This window comes from Ischnura elegans, chromosome 10 (genome assembly GCF_921293095.1).
Source record: "Ischnura elegans chromosome 10, ioIscEleg1.1, whole genome shotgun sequence".
Taxonomy (NCBI): Eukaryota; Metazoa; Arthropoda; class Insecta; order Odonata; family Coenagrionidae; genus Ischnura; species Ischnura elegans.
This window is the reverse complement of record NC_060255.1, coordinates 98,718,043-98,739,845: the sequence shown is the minus strand read 5'-3', so window position 1 is coordinate 98,739,845 and position 21,803 is coordinate 98,718,043. Positions and strand designations below refer to the sequence as shown.

At 39.3% G+C, this 21,803-nt stretch overlaps 1 protein-coding gene across 1 annotated transcript in view; it reads left to right on the top strand.

The window, feature by feature from the left end:
- LOC124166619 overlaps window positions 1-21,803 on the top strand; it is a 198,850-nt gene that overhangs the window by 64,342 nt on the left and 112,705 nt on the right. Inside the window, exons 2-3 of the mRNA XM_046544228.1 lie at window positions 6,560-6,724; window positions 15,300-15,445. Of these exons, the coding sequence (XP_046400184.1) occupies window positions 6,560-6,724; window positions 15,300-15,445 (311 nt within the window). The remainder of the gene's footprint in view (window positions 1-6,559; window positions 6,725-15,299; window positions 15,446-21,803) is intronic.

Below are 21,803 nucleotides of genomic sequence, written 5' to 3'. Positions count from 1 at the left end.
TTTTGGAAAGAGAAACTTATTACAATATTTAATCCAGTGAAAATTTCCCAATTAAGATCATATTATTGGAAGCATTTGTATTGAATTGAGTTTTTGTGGGTAGTCTATTATTATCAGCATGTATAATTTTTAAATATAATCAGATATCCCTGATCATTTTCAAATGTCACGATTATTACTTATTTCGTTACTAATGAAGTTGATGGTGAGTGAATTAACTTTGTGGAAGTTAAGCATGCTAAAATAAAATAAAGGCACTTTTTACTTTCAGCACTTACTCTTATTTAATAATTTATTTCGTTATCATTGCATTTATCTCTATGGTTATTTTTGCCATCCTATTGTATTAAGTTATTTCGTGTACATTTACATCTACATAATACCCCGAAAGCCGCCTAAAAGGCGTGTGGCAGGGGGTGTGAGGACACCAGCCGTTTACAGCTAAAAAAATGAAGTGCTCTAACGAAGTTGGGACTAGCGTTTATTAAAGTTCTTTATGGTTCGGGGAAAAACGAATTATCCGAAAAACGAATTATAACGCATATCTATCCGTTCGGCAAAATACTCTCTTAATTTATCGCTTCTGTCGGACCTGTAAATGTAATGGGGCTATAATATTATGTTCTCCGTGTCGCTCTTAAAGATATCCATTCTCAGTTGTTCAATCAATCTAAGCCTAGCGCGCAGCCTCCGAGTCTCCAGCGGCTCCCAGCCTAATTCGCTTAACATCTGGGTAACACTGTCTGTACGCCCGTAGCGGTTTTTGACGAACCACGCAGCCTTCACTTGTATTTTGTTCAGTTCGCGGATTAAATCTTTCTGCACCGGATCCCATATGCTCGCTGCATATTCAAGGTGCGGTCGGACGAGTGTGAAATAGCACCTTTCTTTTACCTTCTCATCCGAGAATCTTCCCACAACACAAACAGATAGATGATCACCCTCACCTCAACGGACGTAAAAAATTTTGCTTTGATGTAAACATCGCTATCGAATGAAATGAGTAATCATTTCGATTGTGTAACTTATCCTATGATTAGTGCCCAAACGTATCCCTACATCACCAATTTGGTTCCACGATTCCCTTAATTCCAAAAGAGCATATCCAGAATTACATTGAATGGTTATCCACATTAAAATCCGATACTCGCAGTACTCAATCGAAGTATATCTCCAAACGTCAAGTGTTGTGCTGAAGACGTGTTATTCTCGATCGAGAAAGCGTTCAAGCGTAAAATTATGCAATCGTTCTTTCAATTGTTATCGAAGAATTGATCTAAACACCACGAGACCCGGATCTTTACGTTCGAACGTATAGTCACACAATCGCCCCCAGGGACTGATTTCCTTAGACGCGATTTCAAGTCTCTTCGGAGAATTGATTCCACGAAAACCTCGTCTAAATATATATTTCTCTTGTAGCTCTTTCTTCTTCTGTGTTTGGCGCCCCGTCGTCACCTTGATACGTATTGTTGCGTTGCGATGGAGATTGCTCTCCCACGGTCGAAATATTCCCGTTGTCGCGTGGTCGCATTGTTGCGGGGGAGGACCGCTGAGCATCGTGGGAATGCGGGGCCGTTGAGAAGGAGAGAACGCCGGTGAAACCTTATCCGTGGCATCGCTATCCCACGAAACGAATATCTCCATTTGAATTTAAAATGAATATCCGAATTACAAGTTATTTTGAAATTAAAATGTTTTCTTTTTCGGTCGACTTAGGCAACCAGCCGTGGGGAGGAGTGTGTGCTATCATCTCGGGCTGAGTAAGCCTCTTTTCACCACTTGCGGTGGGCTTTCCCAGTTTCTTTTCAGCTTCCGGGAATACTCGTTCTTTTTCCGCGATCCAATCATCACTTTCGTGTAGTTACCTGGTACACGTTATTCTTTTTTTAATAGCCTTAGTTGCCTACAATCAAGAGATACTCTCTTAATCTTCGTCTTCAGTCTCTAGCAACTCATTATCCAGGTTATTTGTTCTCGTAATGCAATTTAAATAGTTTGATTCTATTTATGTCATCAAAATATTGTTAAAATTGCATCAAATTATGTCTGAGAAAATTTTACTCAGTGCCTGAGATTGATTGCTTTCTTTTTTTAAGTCCGGGCAATGATTTTTGGATTATAGTGTGAATTAAAATTTACGCATTTTTACTATTTTTTTCTTCTCTTACCAGTTTCACTTATGGCTGACGCCTAAACTGACGTCACTCATTTACAGGCACATATACAGGTGTACCTAAGCTGGCTTTGGTTACATTCTTTGCACCCAAAAATACGTGTTCCCAAGTCGGCATTGATTACGTTTATGGTACACGCGCACCGATTCCAGGATAATTATGTGAAACATAGAAGTAATGAACATTTCTCAGACTTAGTCATCGCTGTTTTGGGTCCGAGTGAGTGACGAACATTCGAGTAACGAATAACTGCAATTCTGCCACCGCTACTATTCACACATTCCAGTTTTATCGGCGTTCCAGTTCCCTTGGCGTCACAGAAAGCATTGTCATTCATTGCTTTCTAGAAAGGTTCATGAGTAACCTTCTTTCCAATTTCCATTCTGATCATGTATGCATTTGCTGGGCTTGAATAGGAAGAAGACTTGGACTATTTTATAGTGACTAACTGAGTAACACTGAAACTGAGACTGAATTACTTATGTCGTAACTCGAATTGATATTTTACGTGATCCACGAAATTAATCGAATGGTACAATTGTTGATTTATGTTATTCACATCAATCCATTGTTAATGTATAAAATTCGTTGGTATAAATATATTTTGAATTCTATAATTCAACACAGAATTAAAATAGCTAATAATTGATGTGCTTTGTTTTAAAATCGAACGAGCAATCTTTTAGGTATCCGAATTTAAACTCGGGCGTAAAAACCAATTTAACAGTGAATCGCAAAGATGATAAATATTTTTTCTCCTTTAATAATGATATTGATTTGTCTAGATGCGTATTCAAAATACCGTTTGAACCTATAAGAAAAAATGCAATGTGATTCTAAACATTAGAGAATCAATTTACAGAATATAAAATCAAGTCAAAAGATTATAAAATCAGCAATAATAGCTATCAATGCGTAACACATTTTCAGACTTCACTTTGTGGAATCGCATATCGATGCATAGAAATCAAATCACTGCGTGAAGTTCCACAGACATTAATTTCACCGACCAGGTTTCAATTTAAAGCACTGTCTGTCAGTGTAAGTTGAAATCCATGTCGATGAAGTAAATTACTGTGAATTTTTTTACAAATTGATATCAGCGGATTCGGGCGTGATAGAGTGAAAGGTATCCACGATAGAAACATTTCAGTACGTTTCCAATTTTTTATTTAAAAAATACATACCACTAGTTAATCCCACAGGTCCATCTTTGGGTGCAAGACTTGTATGCGCTTCAGTGAAAGTAGTTTGTGTTATTTTTAGTGAAAAAGTGGAAAAGTTCTGAAGTTTTCTTATTCTGCTAATTGATGTTATTTCCATACTGGTAATAGAGTTAATCCCTTTGAAGATGAAGAAATTTGTTTAGTAACACCGAGGAGTAACTCCTCTCTGGTAACACTTAGATAATTTTATTTTTACCTCGTCAGTGTTAGCACTTCTTCATATTGATTTGGACACTTTGCTGTATGCTTGGATTCCAATATTTTTGCTCGCTTTATTTTGCCGGACTTCGAGCACAGTGGCGCAGCGAGGGAGGTTTTGGGGGTTAACCTCCCCCCCCAGAGCTCAGAGAAATGCTTAAGTTTAATCCATTTTACTTAATTGGATTGATATTACTAATAGAATAGTGTAAGGATTAATAAAATATCCCCCAGAAAGCCGTAAAACTCACCATTTTGAACCATTTATCTTAAAATTCCGCCATTCATTAATCTCGCACTTACCGCTTACCATGGTGGGTATTCCCCACCACCATACACCCCGATATTAGTTGCACCTAAACCCCCCCAGACTTAATTCCTGGCTGCGCGCCTGTTTGAGCAGATGTATTCCATTAAATACGGGTATTAACTTGAGCTACACTGAAAGTGAAGTCAGAGTCGTAAGACTAAACAAAATCGTCGAATTATAGAAATGCGAGCAAAGTAGAGGCAAAATTTGATATCGACGAAAAAGTTGCGCGCGGAAATGTCTGACTTCGCTTCCTCGATACCGTACGTTTTCTTCGGAAACTATTGTTTTTTTTTTAACGTCCCGGAAGGCGATAATGCGGAAAGAAGCGAAATCTTTCGGATACAACCTTCCGCCTTCGCTCATTGGTTGCAATTAGTCGCCATCTTGTGTCTTTTCGGACTACAATACAGCCATTATGCACAGTTTTTCTCTGCTGGTTTTTTTCCGACGGGATACATATATATATAACTGGATCTTCGCGAGCCCTGGGACATTTTGCGGTGGATGTTCCGTGCGAAACCACGAGGAGAGATATTTGTGAAACCGTGGGACGAATCCATCTCTCAAAGTGTGCTGCACGTATGTTCATTAACTTCCGCGAATTGTGAGATCATAATGTGAAGGTGTTCGCGTGTATGAGACGTACTCATTTCTATTCACACGTTGAGATAGATAACATTAACGGTCCCGGGAGACTTATAATGTACCGGTAAAGTCTGGCGACACGAAAGCCGGTCGACATGGTGATCGCAATCTTTTTTTCCCCCGTTACAGCAGTTTCTGCCATTTCCACAAGTTAGTGTACAGAAGCAAAATTATGGTTAAAACTACCACACCTACATTTCAATCTGTGAAATTATAGATCGTATTTTGCATTTTTACCATCAATGAAATTAATGACGGTTGTAAACAAGTTACATACACGCACACTTCAACGCATCGGTTATAGATTCCCCCATTTTCAATTTTATGTGGACTAGTTATTTCAAAAACTAATAACTATAACTCCTTCAACTCTTTCTTATGATCGTAGAAGCACAATAGAGTCGTGTAAACACCCTATGCAAACACCAAACTCAGAGTCACAATTTTAAAGGTTGCGCCCATTTTCGCCTTCGCATTAACTGCATCAAGAATTTCTGATGCGAGCCGATGCGAGTTGATGCATCCGAAACCTCGAAATATGCTCGCTGCGGGGCCGCATCGATGCGCATCAATGCTTGATTCGGAACGGCCTGACGCGCATCGATGCACATGATGCGTGATTCGGAACGCACCCCTGGCAACTTTGCCCCATACCCCTACTAGCTGTCAACGGACAACTCTCGGCGCCCGGACTGTAGGAGATCTTATGTGGCGTGTTTCTGTTTTCGTCGGTACTTTTAACCCACCTCAGGCTGTGGCAAGAACAACGTACTAGCCAGTGATATTTGCCCGAGTGAAAGTAGCAACCATGCGATTGACAGCAGAGTTACGAATGGAAAAACTATCATCATAGCTCTAAATTCTATTGTGCGGGACAAACATAGGTAGCAGCAGAAAAATAAAAGTAAGAATGTAAAAATGGTAGAAAGTTTTATAACGTAAGGAGAAGAGGTATGGGACGTCAAGAAGATGAACAGGAATAGCTTACTGATGACTGAGGGAGATTTCTTGAGAAAGTGTTGCAGAAAGAGGATACAGGATAAAGTTAGGGAGGAAGCAATAGTGGGGATGATAAAATGGACTGCTGAAGTCTAACATCACGAAAATCAGTTACCACGGAGATGAAAGATGGCATATATTTTCCATACAAATTCGAATAAAAGCAGTTTATGACATAAGGAATATTTAAACACTGATTTCTGATTTTTGCGGTACCCTTAAGCCAACTCGTCACCACTGAATGTTTCTAGCATGAGCCCGCAACTCCGCTGAATTTTCACTCTGGGCCTGGTGTTAAAGGACGACGTATATAACTTGTTTCTACGGCCGTAGCAGACAACATAGGCACTTTCACGGTCTCAGGATTTCCCATATTGGCCCAAGGTGACTTGGTAAATAAAAAATAGGTGCTGCACATATTATTTGTGTGTCTGTAAACAAAATATGGAACTCTGTGCGATTAATTTACTTGGAATAAATCGCAAATTGGTCCATATTTTGTATAAAGGCTCAATTATAATGCCTACAGCTCCCATTTTCATTGATCTAGTCAGCTTGGGCCAATATGGGCTTTCATGAGAGGCACGGAATTCTTTTCAATTTCTCGTGGACAATGATCAGACTTGCTCAGCCTGAGGTTGAGGTGAAGATTGGGAACAGTTTCCCTCTTCAATTCACAATGAGGCCTACTCCATTTCTTCTATCTTTAAATCCCTCTATCTGTCTTCCTAATTCTCGTTTACGTAACAGCTTTCCCTATAAAACTTTTCGACCTCCCATCCACGCTATATACGCGATAAAAAGAATAGTAACAATAATATAAACCCTTATTGCGCGTTGCATTCACTGGAGCTATAATTCAAAATTTCTGATCCAGATCCGATGTCTTCCGCGACTTCCGGATCCGATGAAGGGCAATATCTGCGGATATTTGGATCCGAGGTATGCGATCCGACCATCCCTAATAATGATATATACTTGTCTCTCTCCTCTCTTATTAGATGCAGGACGCTGTGTCCGAGATGAAGCAGGCTCTGCTGTTGGGTCTGGAGCAGATGAAGGCGGCCAGCGATGAGGACGCCAACTTGAGAAGAACGGTGGAGGGAAACCGGGCTGAGGCTCAGGAGCAGGCGGCACAAGTCCTCAGGCTCGTCCTCTCCTTTAAGGTACATGCTCACACACACATTGTCTTAAAAAGGTATCTTTTAGTGAAAATAAAATAAAGATATAAAAAAACGTATTTTCCAAAAATAGTACGAGGGTGGATCGATAAGTAACGCACAACTTTTTTTTTAAACAGAAAGTTTAATAAGTTAGGCAGTATAAATTTTATAGCGTTGAATATACATATTTTACCTATTTTTCAACATAAGATCCAAGTCCCTCGACACATTTCTCCCATCGCGACACTAGTTTGGAAATATCCTGTTGGTAGAAGTCCGTTTTATGAGAATACAACCATCTCCGCACAGTCGATTTGACTTCTTCATCATCGTCGAAACGTTGCCCCCCAGGAATTTCTTCAAATGACCCAAGCAAATGAAAGTCCGAAGGTGCAATGTGTGGACTGTAGGGTGGGTGTTGGAGTACCTCCCAGCCAAAGTTGTCAATTTTTTCACGAACAGAAGCAGCAATATGGGAACGAGCATTGTCGTGGAGCAGTAACACATTTGGCCTGCTGCGTTTGTCGCAAATGGCACGATGCAACTTTGACAATGTCTTTCCATATTTTTCAGCAGCGTATGTCACTCGCGTTTAGTCCTCCAACCCCTCAAAAGACAAACTACACTTCGTTGCTCTTCGCGGGTGGACGATGCTAACACGCGCGCCATCTTAGCGCAGTAGTTCAGGCTCCTGCAGCAAGAGCTATACCTTATCTAAATATGGATGCTTTGGCGCAAACCTTCAAACTAAATGTATGCAAAATTCCATCTCCTCAGTCATTATGACATGGCGGAAAAAATATGTTGTGCGTTACTTATCGATCCATCCTCGTATAACAGTCACTAAAAAGTAAAAAAATTAGCTCTTCATCACTCGTGATGCAGGCTGTGACCCAGAAAATAAAGCGTGTGTACTGATTATGGTATTAAATGATTTCATTCGCATGATCATTCAGCATGATCATTCACCGTGTGTGACGGAACAATTCGCGAATGATCATGATCATTCATTGAATTTATAACATGTTCTATTGTGCTCGCATGATCCTGTGAATGATTACGTGATCATTAAGCATGATCATTCGCATGATCATTCACCGAGTGTAGCGGCCTTAAAAAATGATTGCAGAAGAGCCTGTTAGGTGAGTTGGCACCCACGTTTTATTCTCCGAGTAATATTAATTAAGCCCTTTAGAGCCCTTGGGAATTTATAGAAAAAAATTATGCGTACTGAACGCCATCTATTATTCTTCCGCAGAACTAGCAATCTGACGACAAAGCGTGTTAAAATTGAGTTTAATATCGAAAATATAACTGATAACTTCAGGCTTTACTTTGTGAAACCTCTCCATATTGGAAATAAAGAAATAAAACTTTGTAAGGTTCACTATTATTTTAATATGGGCGCGCTCCAGGCTTCGTAACGTGGTTACATCGTCCTGGTTACATCGTTTTAATATCGAAACCTTTTTTTTGTAAGTTGTTTCTTATTGATATTCCATTCGATATCTTTTCCGAAATAAACTTCTCAATTTCATATTAAATACATTTTTATTTCCGAAATTCCTTCTTCTACGATTCGCGGTTACAGCTAACAAAATACGGATGAAAAGGACATGCTAGAAATGGCTAAATCAGATCGCGTTCCGAACATTTCACGCCAATTCAAAATCCACCTAGCTCCTCGAAGATTTTCCCGTTAGATCTTTATTTACTTTATTTTAAAGGAAATGGTACGCATACCGCTAGAATATCAATTTAAAGTGCACTTACAGCTACAAATTGAAACAGAGAAGCTAAGTACAATTACAAATCAAGCAGTCACATAACAAAATCAAATCGACAAACCGATTACGGTGGAAACCACCTCTGTATTTATTAATTTATATATTATAGAAGTTATATGTATATTAAATTCACCTAAATTTTTTGTGAACGCGGACGTTGACGTTTGAATTCTGGAATTTATTCACGCTAATTGCTCCCTGCGGATAATTTGTTGTTAACTTATTCTATAAATCGGCTTAAAGATGAGAACAATGGATGAAAGGATCCATGATTGGAGTTTTAAATGGCGAACTTTCTCCAGAAATTAGCTTCCGGCAGTTGTCTCATCCGAGAGCAGACAGCAGAAGATCCCAAGGCGTGACTGTGTTTATATTTAAATGTTCTCGGGCTACTTGGCAACGGGGTGACCTTCAATCTGAGTGAGATTCGCACGCCCTCTGGGAGTATGGAGGAGAGAAAGGAAAATTGGGATGGAAATGAGATTCAAAAAAGACTGGAAAGAAAGCTCTCTCCGGTGTAGAAAGGATATCAAGAATGGAAAATTATAGAGCGATCAATGGGAATGCTCGTCAAGTCATCCAAATATTCATCGCACAAACCTTCATCGGTTATTGAAGCTGTAAGCCACTTATAAAATATCGGTGGATTACAACGGTATGATTTATCGTTATGAATAGGTTCAGTGGGTTTTCCAAACGCCCAATGATCTGGTTAACTTGATTTTGAGTTCTCTTAACAACGATCTCATACACGACAATTTGTAGTCTCCCTTTAACGGAGGAGACATCTAGCGATCATCACCGAGAGAAAAAAATGAGCGTCGAATTTCCAATTGTACCCATAGTGTCGAAGTCACGTATTCTTTAGGCATGGGCGGTCGTTGAAAAAGTACCGGTATTTTTGTGATGAGTATTAAAAAGCAATAATAGTACTCTCCCGGTAGTACCGGCGAAAAAATACCGGTGTACCGGTACTTTCATAATTGATAAAATATGTTAATAAGTCAAGATTTAACGCTTGTATTGCCCTAATTATCCGGTATTTCGGCAAATTAGCGTAACATACAACAAGAATACATTAAAAAATCATTAACTGGATTTTTTTTCGAAAATTCATCGGAAAAATACATGGAGGATAGATTCTCTAATATTGAGAAGAATGAAGAATCTGAGCTTTTCCCGGTGAATAGCGTGGATGAAAGCTTCTCGGGTTTCCAACCGGATCAGGGTCTGCATGGTGTAGGCCGACGTTTCGTTGGGAGACTTTCCCAACATCCTCAGGGCTGATGATGCCGTTGTCGCGGTGTTTCGATAGATATACCCTCCTCCTTCACCTAGGTGGTCTCTGATTGGTCCGGGATTTTTCCTCCTTCCTCGTCCTATTTAATGCCAGGTTCCAAGCGCTACTTAGCTGCAGTCCTCGATCTCTATTGATATTGTTGGGGTGAAGACGGATCTCCACGGCTTCTTTAGTTATACGGTCCCAATAGCCCCGTGTTCTTCCAAGTTGGGCAGTTTCTTCCCAGTGGATATTGTGATTTTCCTGGACACAGTGTTCAGCAATGGCCGATTTTTCAAGCTGTCCGAGTCGGAGGTGGCGTCGATGCTCCTTCACCCTCGTCTCAATGGTCCTCTCCGTCTCTCCAATATACACTTTACCACATTCGCATGGAATGCGGTAAATGCCGGCTGTCTTAAGTCCAATAGGGTCCTTAGCTCGGACTAACTGATCCCGGATTTTGCCAGGAGGAAGGTGAATGCTACGAATATTGTGTTTAGGATGATAGCGATGAAGTTTTTAAAGGCAATGATTTTGGTACATACCATTAAATTTTGGGTTTTCCTGGCGTATATGAAGTGTTAAGTTCTCTCGGGAACTCTATCAGATGACTTGTTTTACTATTCTTAACAAATGAGTTGGTTGCCCCATGGAATCCGATATTTTTCAAGTAATACCCATATATGAAGATAAATCTAACGTATAGATAGATTAAGAGGCGCAGAAAACTCGTTAAAAGCGATATTAGTGAAAGAATTTGAATACTAGGGTAAAATAGATTGGCAAATTTACAGTATTTGAATGAATGCTTCCGCGATTGTGTTTTTATAAGTGAGTTTATAATTTCATGCATAAATTATAACATTCCCTAGCATTAATTGCAACATGTTGCAAGAAAAAAATAATTTTATGGCGCAACGGGGTGACGAGTTATTTTTTTCAGATTTAATGACGAGGTTATGAGCTTTATAGAAGCAGACTTCATGATATTATAATGGCCAACAATACTGGAGCGAACTCCAGCAAGGATTGGCTAGAATAGTTCGCAAAAACCACAAATTTTGCCACATTGCACAGAAAAAACCTTGAAGCCTCATAAATGGGAAAAAAATCTACGCTAAGTGACAGCAGGCTACTGGCTAGAAAAATATTTTTTTTTTTTGGGTGTAGCTTTTACAGTGGTTACATCAATATGTTAAATTGATACCTTTCGGCTTCATAGGAATAAGCTATTTTCGATGCGCTCCTGAGGAATAGGTGGTCACAAACTGGATGAGGTAGATTAACTCCGTTATTTGGGAAACAGAGAATAAGCAGCAAGAGAGGAATTTGCAGTAGAATAATCTACCTATGCAATGAGAGAAGGAAAAGGATGAAATATATTTATCTAAGGAAATTTTTACGTAGAAATAAGGAAACAAGAAATAATTCATCGGAACTTCGGAGTATGCTTCTCTACGGAAGTGAGGCATGGACAATGACAGCAGCGGAGAAATCAAAGAATGGAAGCATTCGAAATGTGGTGCTACAGAAGAATGATGAAGATAAAATGGATCGACTAATTGTAATTGAGTAATGAAGAAATCCTAAGAATGATAGAGAGAATAGAAGCCTAATGGAGGCCGTATGAAAGTGACACAATAACTTTGATCCTGAAGCAGTGGCGTAGCCTGGCATTTCGTTCGGGGGGGGGGGTAGGGGGTGGTCCAAAACCAGGGGGGAAATTTTTGCATACCAGGGTACTAAGTAATGGGTTTGGAACTAATTTTAACACTTTTCATAATAGAAAAAAAAAACTTAATTTGTTAAAGAAATATTTTGTAAATTCACGATTTTTCAATATTTCGTTTTCTTTTGTGAAGGAAAATAATTGTGTTTTTATATTTTGGGGGAGGGGTCTGGACCCCCCGGACCCTTACCCCCCCTGGCCACGCCACTGTCCTGAAGCATGATGGCATGATGAAAACAAATCGTCGAAGGGCAAGTCAAAGGAAGAACGGGAGAGATGAGATATATAGTGCAGGCGATGAAGAATGAAGGATGTAGTGTAGAAGAAATACTTAGGTGTTAAGGTGAATATCGCGGCATCGGCTGAAGTCAAATGATGTACTCGGACTACCTAGTATTCACGCAAAAGAGTCGCAAAAAAATTATACAAAAGGAACCATAAATTTGAATAAAAACTGGTAGCACTTTTCTACGATATTTTAATGCATACGTCGCGTTTCGGCTCACAGAGCCATCCTCTGGATCTAGACACTGTCATGCATATAAACATCACCTTTATACCTTTGAGAAAGGGTTGGGGGAGGATTTGACATGTTTGAAGAAGGGTTGGAAAACAGGGGTACAGAGTGGAGACAGTGAGAAAACATAGAACTAAAGAGATGCGGGAAACCCGAGGTGGAGGGAGGACTCAAGTCATAATGACTAGTTGTATCTTTTCTCACTGTCTGACTCACCTGACTGGTTTCAATACTGCTTCGAACCCTTGCCCACTGAGCTGTTGACGACACACCTTGATTAATTATGCACAATATTAGTGGTTAAGCCTACATAAATGTATTAATTTATAAACAAAAGATCTATATGATCCGGGAAAGATATAAGTAAAAGCGGGAAATCTAATATATTTACGTAATTTAGGCGAAGGTAGTGTGGTGATTGTTGTTTTGCTATGTTGGTACCAGAGATTCCCAGCCGCCTTGCCAGTTTCAGGCGGGTTTTCGCAAACATTTTTCGTATTTTATCATGGACTTGTACTTTCCCGTACGTATTCAGAATGGTCACAAAATTTGTCTCAAAATTTTGCTACTAATGAGTGCCGTCTGAAAAACTTCTTGTTACAAACAGATACGCTACATGGAAAAAACCGTGTTTCTTCATTAGAGCCTATGCTAAATTATCCTAATTTTACTGTCGAATAATTGGGCATTTCCATGAAAATGTCAACTTTATCTCTCAAATTAATATTTAGGCTATAGATATTTTATCTTGATAAATCTACAGGCAAATGATTTTATTTTATGAAATATGTATTTGAAACATTGTACAGAGCTTATTAAAAGTTTTCAGACTATACTTCGATTCACATAGTTTTGAAGATGTTTGAAATCATTACACATAGGAGGTCGACCTGGCAGTAATTCCGTCACATGTTAATTTTGGGCATATTTAGAAAATATGTCGATCATTAATTTTGATTACGCATACGAAAATCACCTTCATAAATGTTTTTTGATCATGCTTAGTTAGATTTTGACATTTTTTTTGTATTTTACAATTTTATCGAAATATCCTGTGGCATAGTTTTCTCTAAAGGTAATTCTGTCGCAAATAAAATTGACCATCTCAAAAATAGCTAATGGGACTCCTTTTTTCTTTGGATCATTGGAAGTGCGTGTGTCACAGAGTATTAGACCGAAGTTTCATCAAATGCTTGTTACATTTACCGAGGAGCTCTAACCACCTTAAATGGATAAGGCGATGGGGAACTGAGTGGAGATCTGTGTCAAACAAACCTTATGATTGATTCATATCAATAAGGATGGTTGTTCACTGATTTTTACATCCGATATGAATAATCTTTAACAGCCATTACCCCTAAACGTAAAATAAAAACCTGTCGGCTGCACAGGAGTGGAGTATTACTTCCCTTCCAGCCCAAAAGAGGCGTGCCTGTGTAGTTGTCTCGGGGATATCACCGGAGGTAATAGTGTTATAGTGAAAGGGTATGTTGGTGTTGAGACTTACATACAATGTGACTCTTGGAAAAAAAAGGTGAGAGAGAAGTACGAAAGAAAATCGAAGCATTTAAGAGCATCTTGACCGTGAACAAAGTGACACGGGAATCATTTCTGCCGTCACGAGGGCATTTTTTGTGCACAGGTACAAATATTGAACGTCCAATATAAGCAATGACTATCACATCCTGCACGACAGGTCTCGAAAGGAATGAAAGCATGACATCGCGGACTAGTTGTCTGAGCACTATGAAGACGTTATTAAAACTTTCTGGGAGTAATTTATGTGAATAAAAAAATGGAAAATGTGAAAGGTCAATCTTCTTAGGAACCATTTGAAATAGTAATTGAGAATACTAAACAATTTTTCAGCCCATTCTATTTTCATGGCTTAAGATAGTCCTGGGAAGCTATTGTAACCAAATTGGCTTTATTATGATAATATTGCGTTCTCCGCGGAGTTAGTTCCTACCTATAAATAGAGTTTTAACGATAGTCCGACTGCAATCTAGTTTTAAAGGAACATAGTCTGTAACCTAAACAATCGGAACTTAACCAGATATATATTAATCTACCTCAGCATCTCTTCCTAAAACCACTTATTCATTTCAGTTTTTACGCGCTTTTTCTTAACTTGCTGTTTTCAAATTTCCACAGGGAAGAATGACGCCTCGGTAGCTTAACTGGATAAAGCACTCGACCGGAAATCGGGGGATCCGGGTTCGTATCCCGATCAAGGCGAATGATTTTTTTTCTCTGTGGATTTTTTGTACTATTTGTGCATTGCGGGTGGCTTCGTAAAGATGCTATAACCGCAGCTAGTCCCTGTATTCTTAAATTAACTTGCTGAGTTTGTTTTTCTGTTTCATTGGTGTAATCTTGTTAATGATTTTTGACCCTTTCACTAACTTTCCATCTTCGGATAAGCTTGAAAATTTTCAAACTTGCTTGCACTTAATGTCAAAAAAATATTCAACAATCAGATATTTGGAAATTTTTTCTATTGTGCTCTAATAAATTTACTTGATTTCTTTATGAAAAATAGCTTAAATTTTATTTATTTAAGTAATTTTTCACATACAGCCGTGACGCCAATTTACAGTGGCAGTTTTTAACAATAACATAAATTATAAACAATACAATAACTATATAAAACTAACAAAGAATTTACCAGTAGGGAAAGTAAATCAATATCAATAGATGAGAGAGAAATAGAAAAGAGTTTATCGATAGATGGCGTTAGTTGTAATAATTTTTGCAGGAATTTCTTTAGCAGATGTGGTTAAATCTATGTCATGATTCGCCACGAACAAGGAAAATATATTAATAAAACAAAATACAATAAATCTTGCCTTTTCCAAAAACCCAATAAAAGGCACTCAAAAGTAAAATATTAGCTTTCCATCTATCTGAGGATAAAACGTGGGCGCTGATTAAGTTTAGGACATGAATCATTTCTCGGGTGTATAAATTACATTTATGAGATGCCATATTGAAATAGTTTTAATTCGAGATTCCGAGGCAATTTGAAAAATAATGATAAAAAACAGACTTTTTCCAAAAACAGTCTAAAATGCACTAAAAAGTAAAAAATGAATTTTACGTCTCACGAAGAAGAATAAAGTGTGGGTGCCGGTCAAGTTTATTAGAAGTGACAGTTTTTTCGCCTTCGTGTTTTCAAATAATCTATTATTATTTTTTATGTATAAAATTGCTTGGTTGTGATTACTAGATTATTAATTCGTTCCGCTCCGCCCTATTGTTTGCAGTCTGAGTTCGCCTGGGTGCGGTCTGCGCTGGAAGCGGCACAGGAGCAGAGTGCGACGCTGTCGCGAGCGGTCCAGAGGATAGATGGCGATCGGGAGGCGCTGCTCTCCGAACTAGTCGCATGTGGAGCCATCTCGCAGCACGCACGGTAAGCATTCACTCGCTCACTCTTAACTAACAATAAGCCTTTGATCAGCCACTAGTTCGTATGCTTATTTAATGTATCATCAGTGGGTATTCTAGCCATTTAATCCATCACTAGCCTACCCGGCGTTGCTCGGGAAGGATAGTACCCATAGAAGTGGGAAATTTGGAATTCATGATCATATGGCAGGAGTTTTAGGTGAAGGAACAAAGCAGATATGGTGATGGTATACATATGTCACAGCAAACAATGTAAAAAACGATTTCCGTAGATCGCGCGTGGAATCAGCTAATAATCAGCTCCACAACATTAATCATTGTGTGCGCAAACCAAAACTTTGTGTGAGCGCATATCCCATCGTACTGGTTTTGCACCGAGAGGATAAATAGTTACGGCTGGAATCCTTTGAGTTGCATTTCCCCTATGAGCTTGTCAAGAGGTGTACCTACCCGACAGGATGTCCAACTACATAAGTTGTATGGCATGGCGTAAGAAACGATAGTGAGAAAAATATGCGTTGGACACAACCAAAAGTAGCATTACGCCCCTTGGGAGTTTGAGATGCACCTACATACTAATTTTAGTCGCAAACCGTGTAGCCGTATGGAAACGCATAGTGGACAAACTAACAGATATCCTCTTTTATATATATACGCTGCAGAAATTTTTGGAAATAGATAAAAATGCGCCCTGGGTGGAAATATGAATTGAGCTTCTACTAAATGCACTGGGGCCTTGTACGTGTAGTCTCCTTGCTTTTTCTTGAATTTACCAGAGCGAAAGTTGTGATTTATTCTGACGACCAAATGCCCTTCGCGGAAATACCACCGCGCTGACTTGTCAGCAGTCTTCCTATTTTCATCCGCCGTTGTCGACTGCTCTGTGGACGCAGGGCGCTGCTAGCGGGTGGAAGCGAAGACATTTCCGTCACCCACGCCCGCCGTGACGAATATCCTGGAATCCGTAATGTTATGTGTCGCCGTCACTTTGGGAGTGGCGGCGTAATCGTGTGCTTTGGCCTTCATTTTGGAAGCAAGCAGCCGGATGACTACATTTGGCACTCAGTCAGGCCGCACCTCGAATACGCGAGGGGAATATGGGGTATGGTTAAGAAAGGCTGGATCTGTGAACTTAAAGTACGAAGGAAAGCTGAGCGATTCTTCAGAAACTATTACAAGCGATCAGAGAGCGTTATACAGCTTTTTCGCACGAATTAGGCTTTGGGCCTCTGGAGGCTGAGTGTACGTTCTAAGCTTAGAATGCTTGAATAGGTATTTAATATCTTATATCTTTCAGAGCGACACGAAGAATATCGTCTTTGGACCCGTATGTGTTTCCAGGCATGACATTAATGATAAATCAAGGATATATTTGGCGGAACTGGTAGGAAAAGGAATTCGTTTTTTCCCGATTCAAAAGGACTTCAATGAATGCTAGGTGGAACCACAAAAATCAATGAAATGTTGGTTTTTATGCTGCTGTGTCGTTCATGAATAATTCGTTAATTTTGATGGATTAATTAGGACGAGCTAAATACATTGAGTCATGATTATCTGGTGATATCGTTCTAAATGAACGAAAGCGTTCATCTCGTTCATAATGCAAACACTGAGCATTTCAATGTATTTTCATAAGTCGCCACTCGAAGAAATAAACCATAATTAGGCGTGATTAGCGAACTTTATATTCGAGGTACAGTCTATCGAATTGTATAATTAAAAAAATGCTATTCCTCGCGAGTAAAGACATTCTATTGAAAATATGAGAATAAGTAGATTACTCTGCTCTCATTGCCTCTCTGTGGATATGTTACGGATATTTTTAAAAACTGATTATAACGCTCCCAAATTGATGATGTGAATGATGCTTTTACGGGACGGACTAGAGCCTCCTATTTGTGGTTCCCCATGCTCTCAAAGTACCCCAATGGAATACATAATAGAGATACACCCAATCCGAGACGATGAATCTTGATTTATTCCACTGTCACTTTGGGCGTATTTTAATAATTTCAAAATATGTCCACAGTGAAGTTGTGAACAGAGAGCGTGCCATTTATTCTCAATATTTGCTATGGCATGTCAAAAATCGTGATGAATCGCTTGAAAAATCATGGACTTGAAAGATTGAATCATCAGGGATATAAACGTCGGTTAAAAGCCTAAATTATAGCTTATTTCTCCAAGGAATTCGGTTCGCTCTGACCTTCAGCGACTTTTATAAAGCCATTTAAATGCGCGGTGGGTGTCGACAGATTGAGGGGACGGCTGGTGAATCCTCCATTATTGTAATATTCGTGACTTAAGCTTTAGATATTCCTTCGGACCACGGCCTTCGATTATTCAAATGTTTTCTCGCCTTGAATGTGGTGTGTCTCGGTCGTTGAAGTCTCTCCTTCGACTCTCATATTTATTGACGTGACAGACTCATGAAAAGTGGGTGTAAACTTTTGCATTTTTTCCATTTTAAATGAAGTTACGAGGAAATGGCTGGATTACGGAGACTTGTTTTCGTTTAACTTAAATTTCCTTGCCATCTACCGAATTATCTTATTTAACTGGGTTTTATTGGTCTGAGTAAAAGACTGCCTTTTACTTAAGTCAAACTCCAAGAGAAGCAATGTTGTATTGATGGCCTGGTGTCGCGAAAAAAGCGCACAGTTAAACCCTTTTGGAGTTAAAAAAGGATTCTAGCCCCTATTAGAAATGAGGAATGTTATGCACACAGAAAATGAAAGGTGCGTATGATTTGTGGTTACGCCTCTGGACATTTTAAAAATTAAATAATAGTTGATTTTATTATTTTTCGATTCCCATCACACTTACAGGTAAAATGATTGAATATAAAATAGTTTTTGATAATTAAGGCGTGTTTATAATCAGCATGAGTATATTTTCATCAATGTTCACTTTTTAAATAGATTTACTCTCTTATCAGTATAAATATGCTTATTCAAAATCAGCAAAAGTGTAGTTTTGTCAATGCTAACTTATTATGTAAGAGAGAATGTACCTGAGATACTGTATTGCGTTTGGTGACTCACCTTCAAGCAGCTCCAAGTATTCTTTTCCCGGAACGATAACACTTACTCTGAACCGTCGCATTGCCCCTTGCGCGCTTAATTCACACATATCTATATTTGTGCTTTATTCGCATTATCGATGGCCTTATGTAGGGCCGGAACTAAAAGTTTTGTTGGGGGAAGGGGGGAAGAAAGGGGGCAAAGATAAGTTTGTCGCCCCCTCCCCTGATCCCCCCTCTCTCCCTCCTCTCCTCCCCCTGCCACTAAAATATAATAAATCCGTAGGTAAGCAATTTCTTTGATGATTCAATGATTGGAATTACGCACCGTATGTTTGCTAATAAGAATTTTTATTTATATTATTGTTTAACAATTTATAAATTAATAATTATTGCCAAATAATTTAACTATAAAAATGTAATACTTAATTCTTTTTATGTACTTTCCAAATTTTGCCGCCCCATGAAATCTGTCTCTCGGGGCACGTTCCTCCTCGGCCCCGCCCTTCATCCGGGTCTGGGCCTTTTGTCCTGAAGTCTGAATTGGCTCTTGTCTACGTCTACTCTAAAAAGCGGAGACGGTCTACGAAGACGCAACGTTCTCGTTCTGAGCTAATACAATGCGTTCCCGGTCGCTGAGATTGTGGAAGAAGAAGAGATAGGAGCGTGTCAGTTGAAATGCGAGTTCGTGCAAGTGGGTTGGAGGGGGGAGAGAGCATTATGATGTCCGTTAGACACGCAATGTGGAGCAGATGGAGTGCGCGGTGAATCCGAAAGCAATGCGCTCGGATAATGCAAGGCAGGGGGAGATATCTTCTCGCACAATCCGTTAAGGACGAACCACTCGAACAACGGGAACCGTTCATTCCCACGCATCGAACAACTCACTGAGCAGTTCCCCCGGAGCAAAAAACAACAACCTGTCCAAAGCACTCGTGCCCTACTTTTGCTCTTCGCTCGATGTCACCCCTGTTCCTATGACAACAACACGTTTCGCTCATGCATTATTTCTCGTATATTTTTAATCACGAAAGCGTTGTTCGACGGTCTGTACCTACCGGAATATATTTAACACATGTTCAGACTTCACTATTATCAGACTACAGAACGATTGATAGATCTGAGATCACTCTGTTAATTTCCACGTAAATTGATTTCACCCACCTAGGTTTAAATTTTTTTATGTTTTTGTTGTATTGAAAAATCGTTATGCGAAGCGCTGCATGAAACAAGTGACATTGTACGTAGTCACGCGCACGGGAGCGAAGTTAGAGACACCAATATAGGATGTAATTCGCCATGAAAAAAACCATTTGGCTTTACCGGTATTCGAACCCAAATATCCCGATTGTCGGCCCCAGGCTACCAATTACACCACCAAGTCTTTCTAGGCGGATTTCTGACAGGATTTTTCGAACAAGGTGTTGACGTCTCAAGTCCGAACTATACCACAGGAGACAGAGGTCGTACTTAATGTATGCCACTGTCGGAGAAATAGATAATACTTTGTCGCTATTCTGCGACGGACGTATTTCAAACAACTGCATGAAACAAGTTACTCAGCACGCAGTCACGCGCTCGAATGAATACTAATAAGATGCTAGGCTAAATGATTTTTACATGGAGAATGTCATCCTTGGTTTGTATAAATTGTTTTGCTCTCTGAAGAGAAAGCAATTGCTGTGTGGGACGAAATATCCCGGCTTCTTCTCCTTTCCGAGCATAAACTCTCCTTCCCACTTCGTGATACGAGTGTTTACGAGAATGCCTTCCCCTCTCGTGGGTGCAGTCATTCGCTCCCCTCAACTTCTCCCTTCCTCATCCCCCATTTATATACACCCCCACCCTGATGTTGCCTACAATGCGTCTCACCGTGAATTATTGTCACTTCGATTATGACTTATTAAGTTGAAACCTAGGACGATGAAAGAAATTTCTGTGGAAATCTACTGTGTGGTTTTATATCTATGTGTATTTATCAAGGTATTCCCGTAGAGGTTGATTGCATTTTTTGAGCAAATATTTATATATTTTTTCTTAAATCTGGTATGGGTCAGTATATTTTTAGTTTTTTTCGAGTGGTTACTCCAAGCACTGATTTCCATATTTCCCCTGCCTTTATTTTGCTGGAATTTGAACTGATATTGTTCCACAAGGATATTCTGATTTATCCGGGTATTATATTGATTTAATGTTGCAGTAAGTGTGATCTTTTTTCTATAAATCAATTGTGTTTTTCCTTTTTCCGAAGCAATGGGAATCGACAGATAAGGTTCGGGAGCTTGTCTTACTCGTACAAGTTCATTTTACAATTTAAAATAGTGCTAGAGATTGGGAGGGATAAGCCAAAAAAGACGACATTAGCGTATAAACTTGTGTAAGAGGCGCTCGTCTCTGCTTTAACCTTCAGTTTGAGTTTGAGAAAACAACGTTTCGATGTGGCATAACTTCCGCTCCACCGGTCGTGACGTATTTGTCGTTCTAAACGTAAGCTATCGTCATGTAAGGCTCGTCTCACACGCATACGGTTCCATTTCACACGGTACTTTTTCGATTCGTCTTCGGTGGCTTTGATTGCGATTCGTATCAGGTTTGTATTGCCCACGATCGGGTTAATAACTTAACTGCTAACACCCAGCTAAGGAACAACACCATGTTATCTTCCTGTAAGGGTAAGGTTTGCCCAATATTTTACACAATATTCCACGCCGATTTATTTTCCAATAAATTGGAAAGTGTCGTACGGGCTTAAGCGACAAACGTTTGTTGAGTGGAGGTGGAACGACCAACAACAGGTCGATTTCATAACTTTCCATTGCTATTCCTTCGCGAAAGAAATTATGCATTAAGTGAACATGGGGATTACATGGAAGAGGCATCAGTTCTTTCGGTTAAAGAATGATTTTTTTTGCCACTAGTGGCGCAATTTAATCGGTTTTCAAAAATGTCCGCAGTGAGGCGTTGAAACATTTGATTCTTCAGGGCTTCATTTCACATTGTACATGAAAATGACCTGACGGTCGAAACATGTCGTACGTTGCTAAATACATTAGTGGAAAAATTTCCATCTCTCTATTTCATTAAAACAAAAAGCAAACTATGATTTGGACTCTCTATCTTTTCTGCAGTGTTTTTTTTATGGTTACAAATGCTGTTTAACTAATGGTTGCGTATCAATTGTAATTAATTTGATGTTTGTAAATTTTTGCTTTAATCGTTTGCCCGGTCATTTGTTTTTTATTTAAAACAGAAGACCTACACGCTAAGAAACTAATATTTGCAATGCCATGTTAGCAATCGCCATGAAAATAATTGAAAAGTTATTACGGAGGCTTGCGCG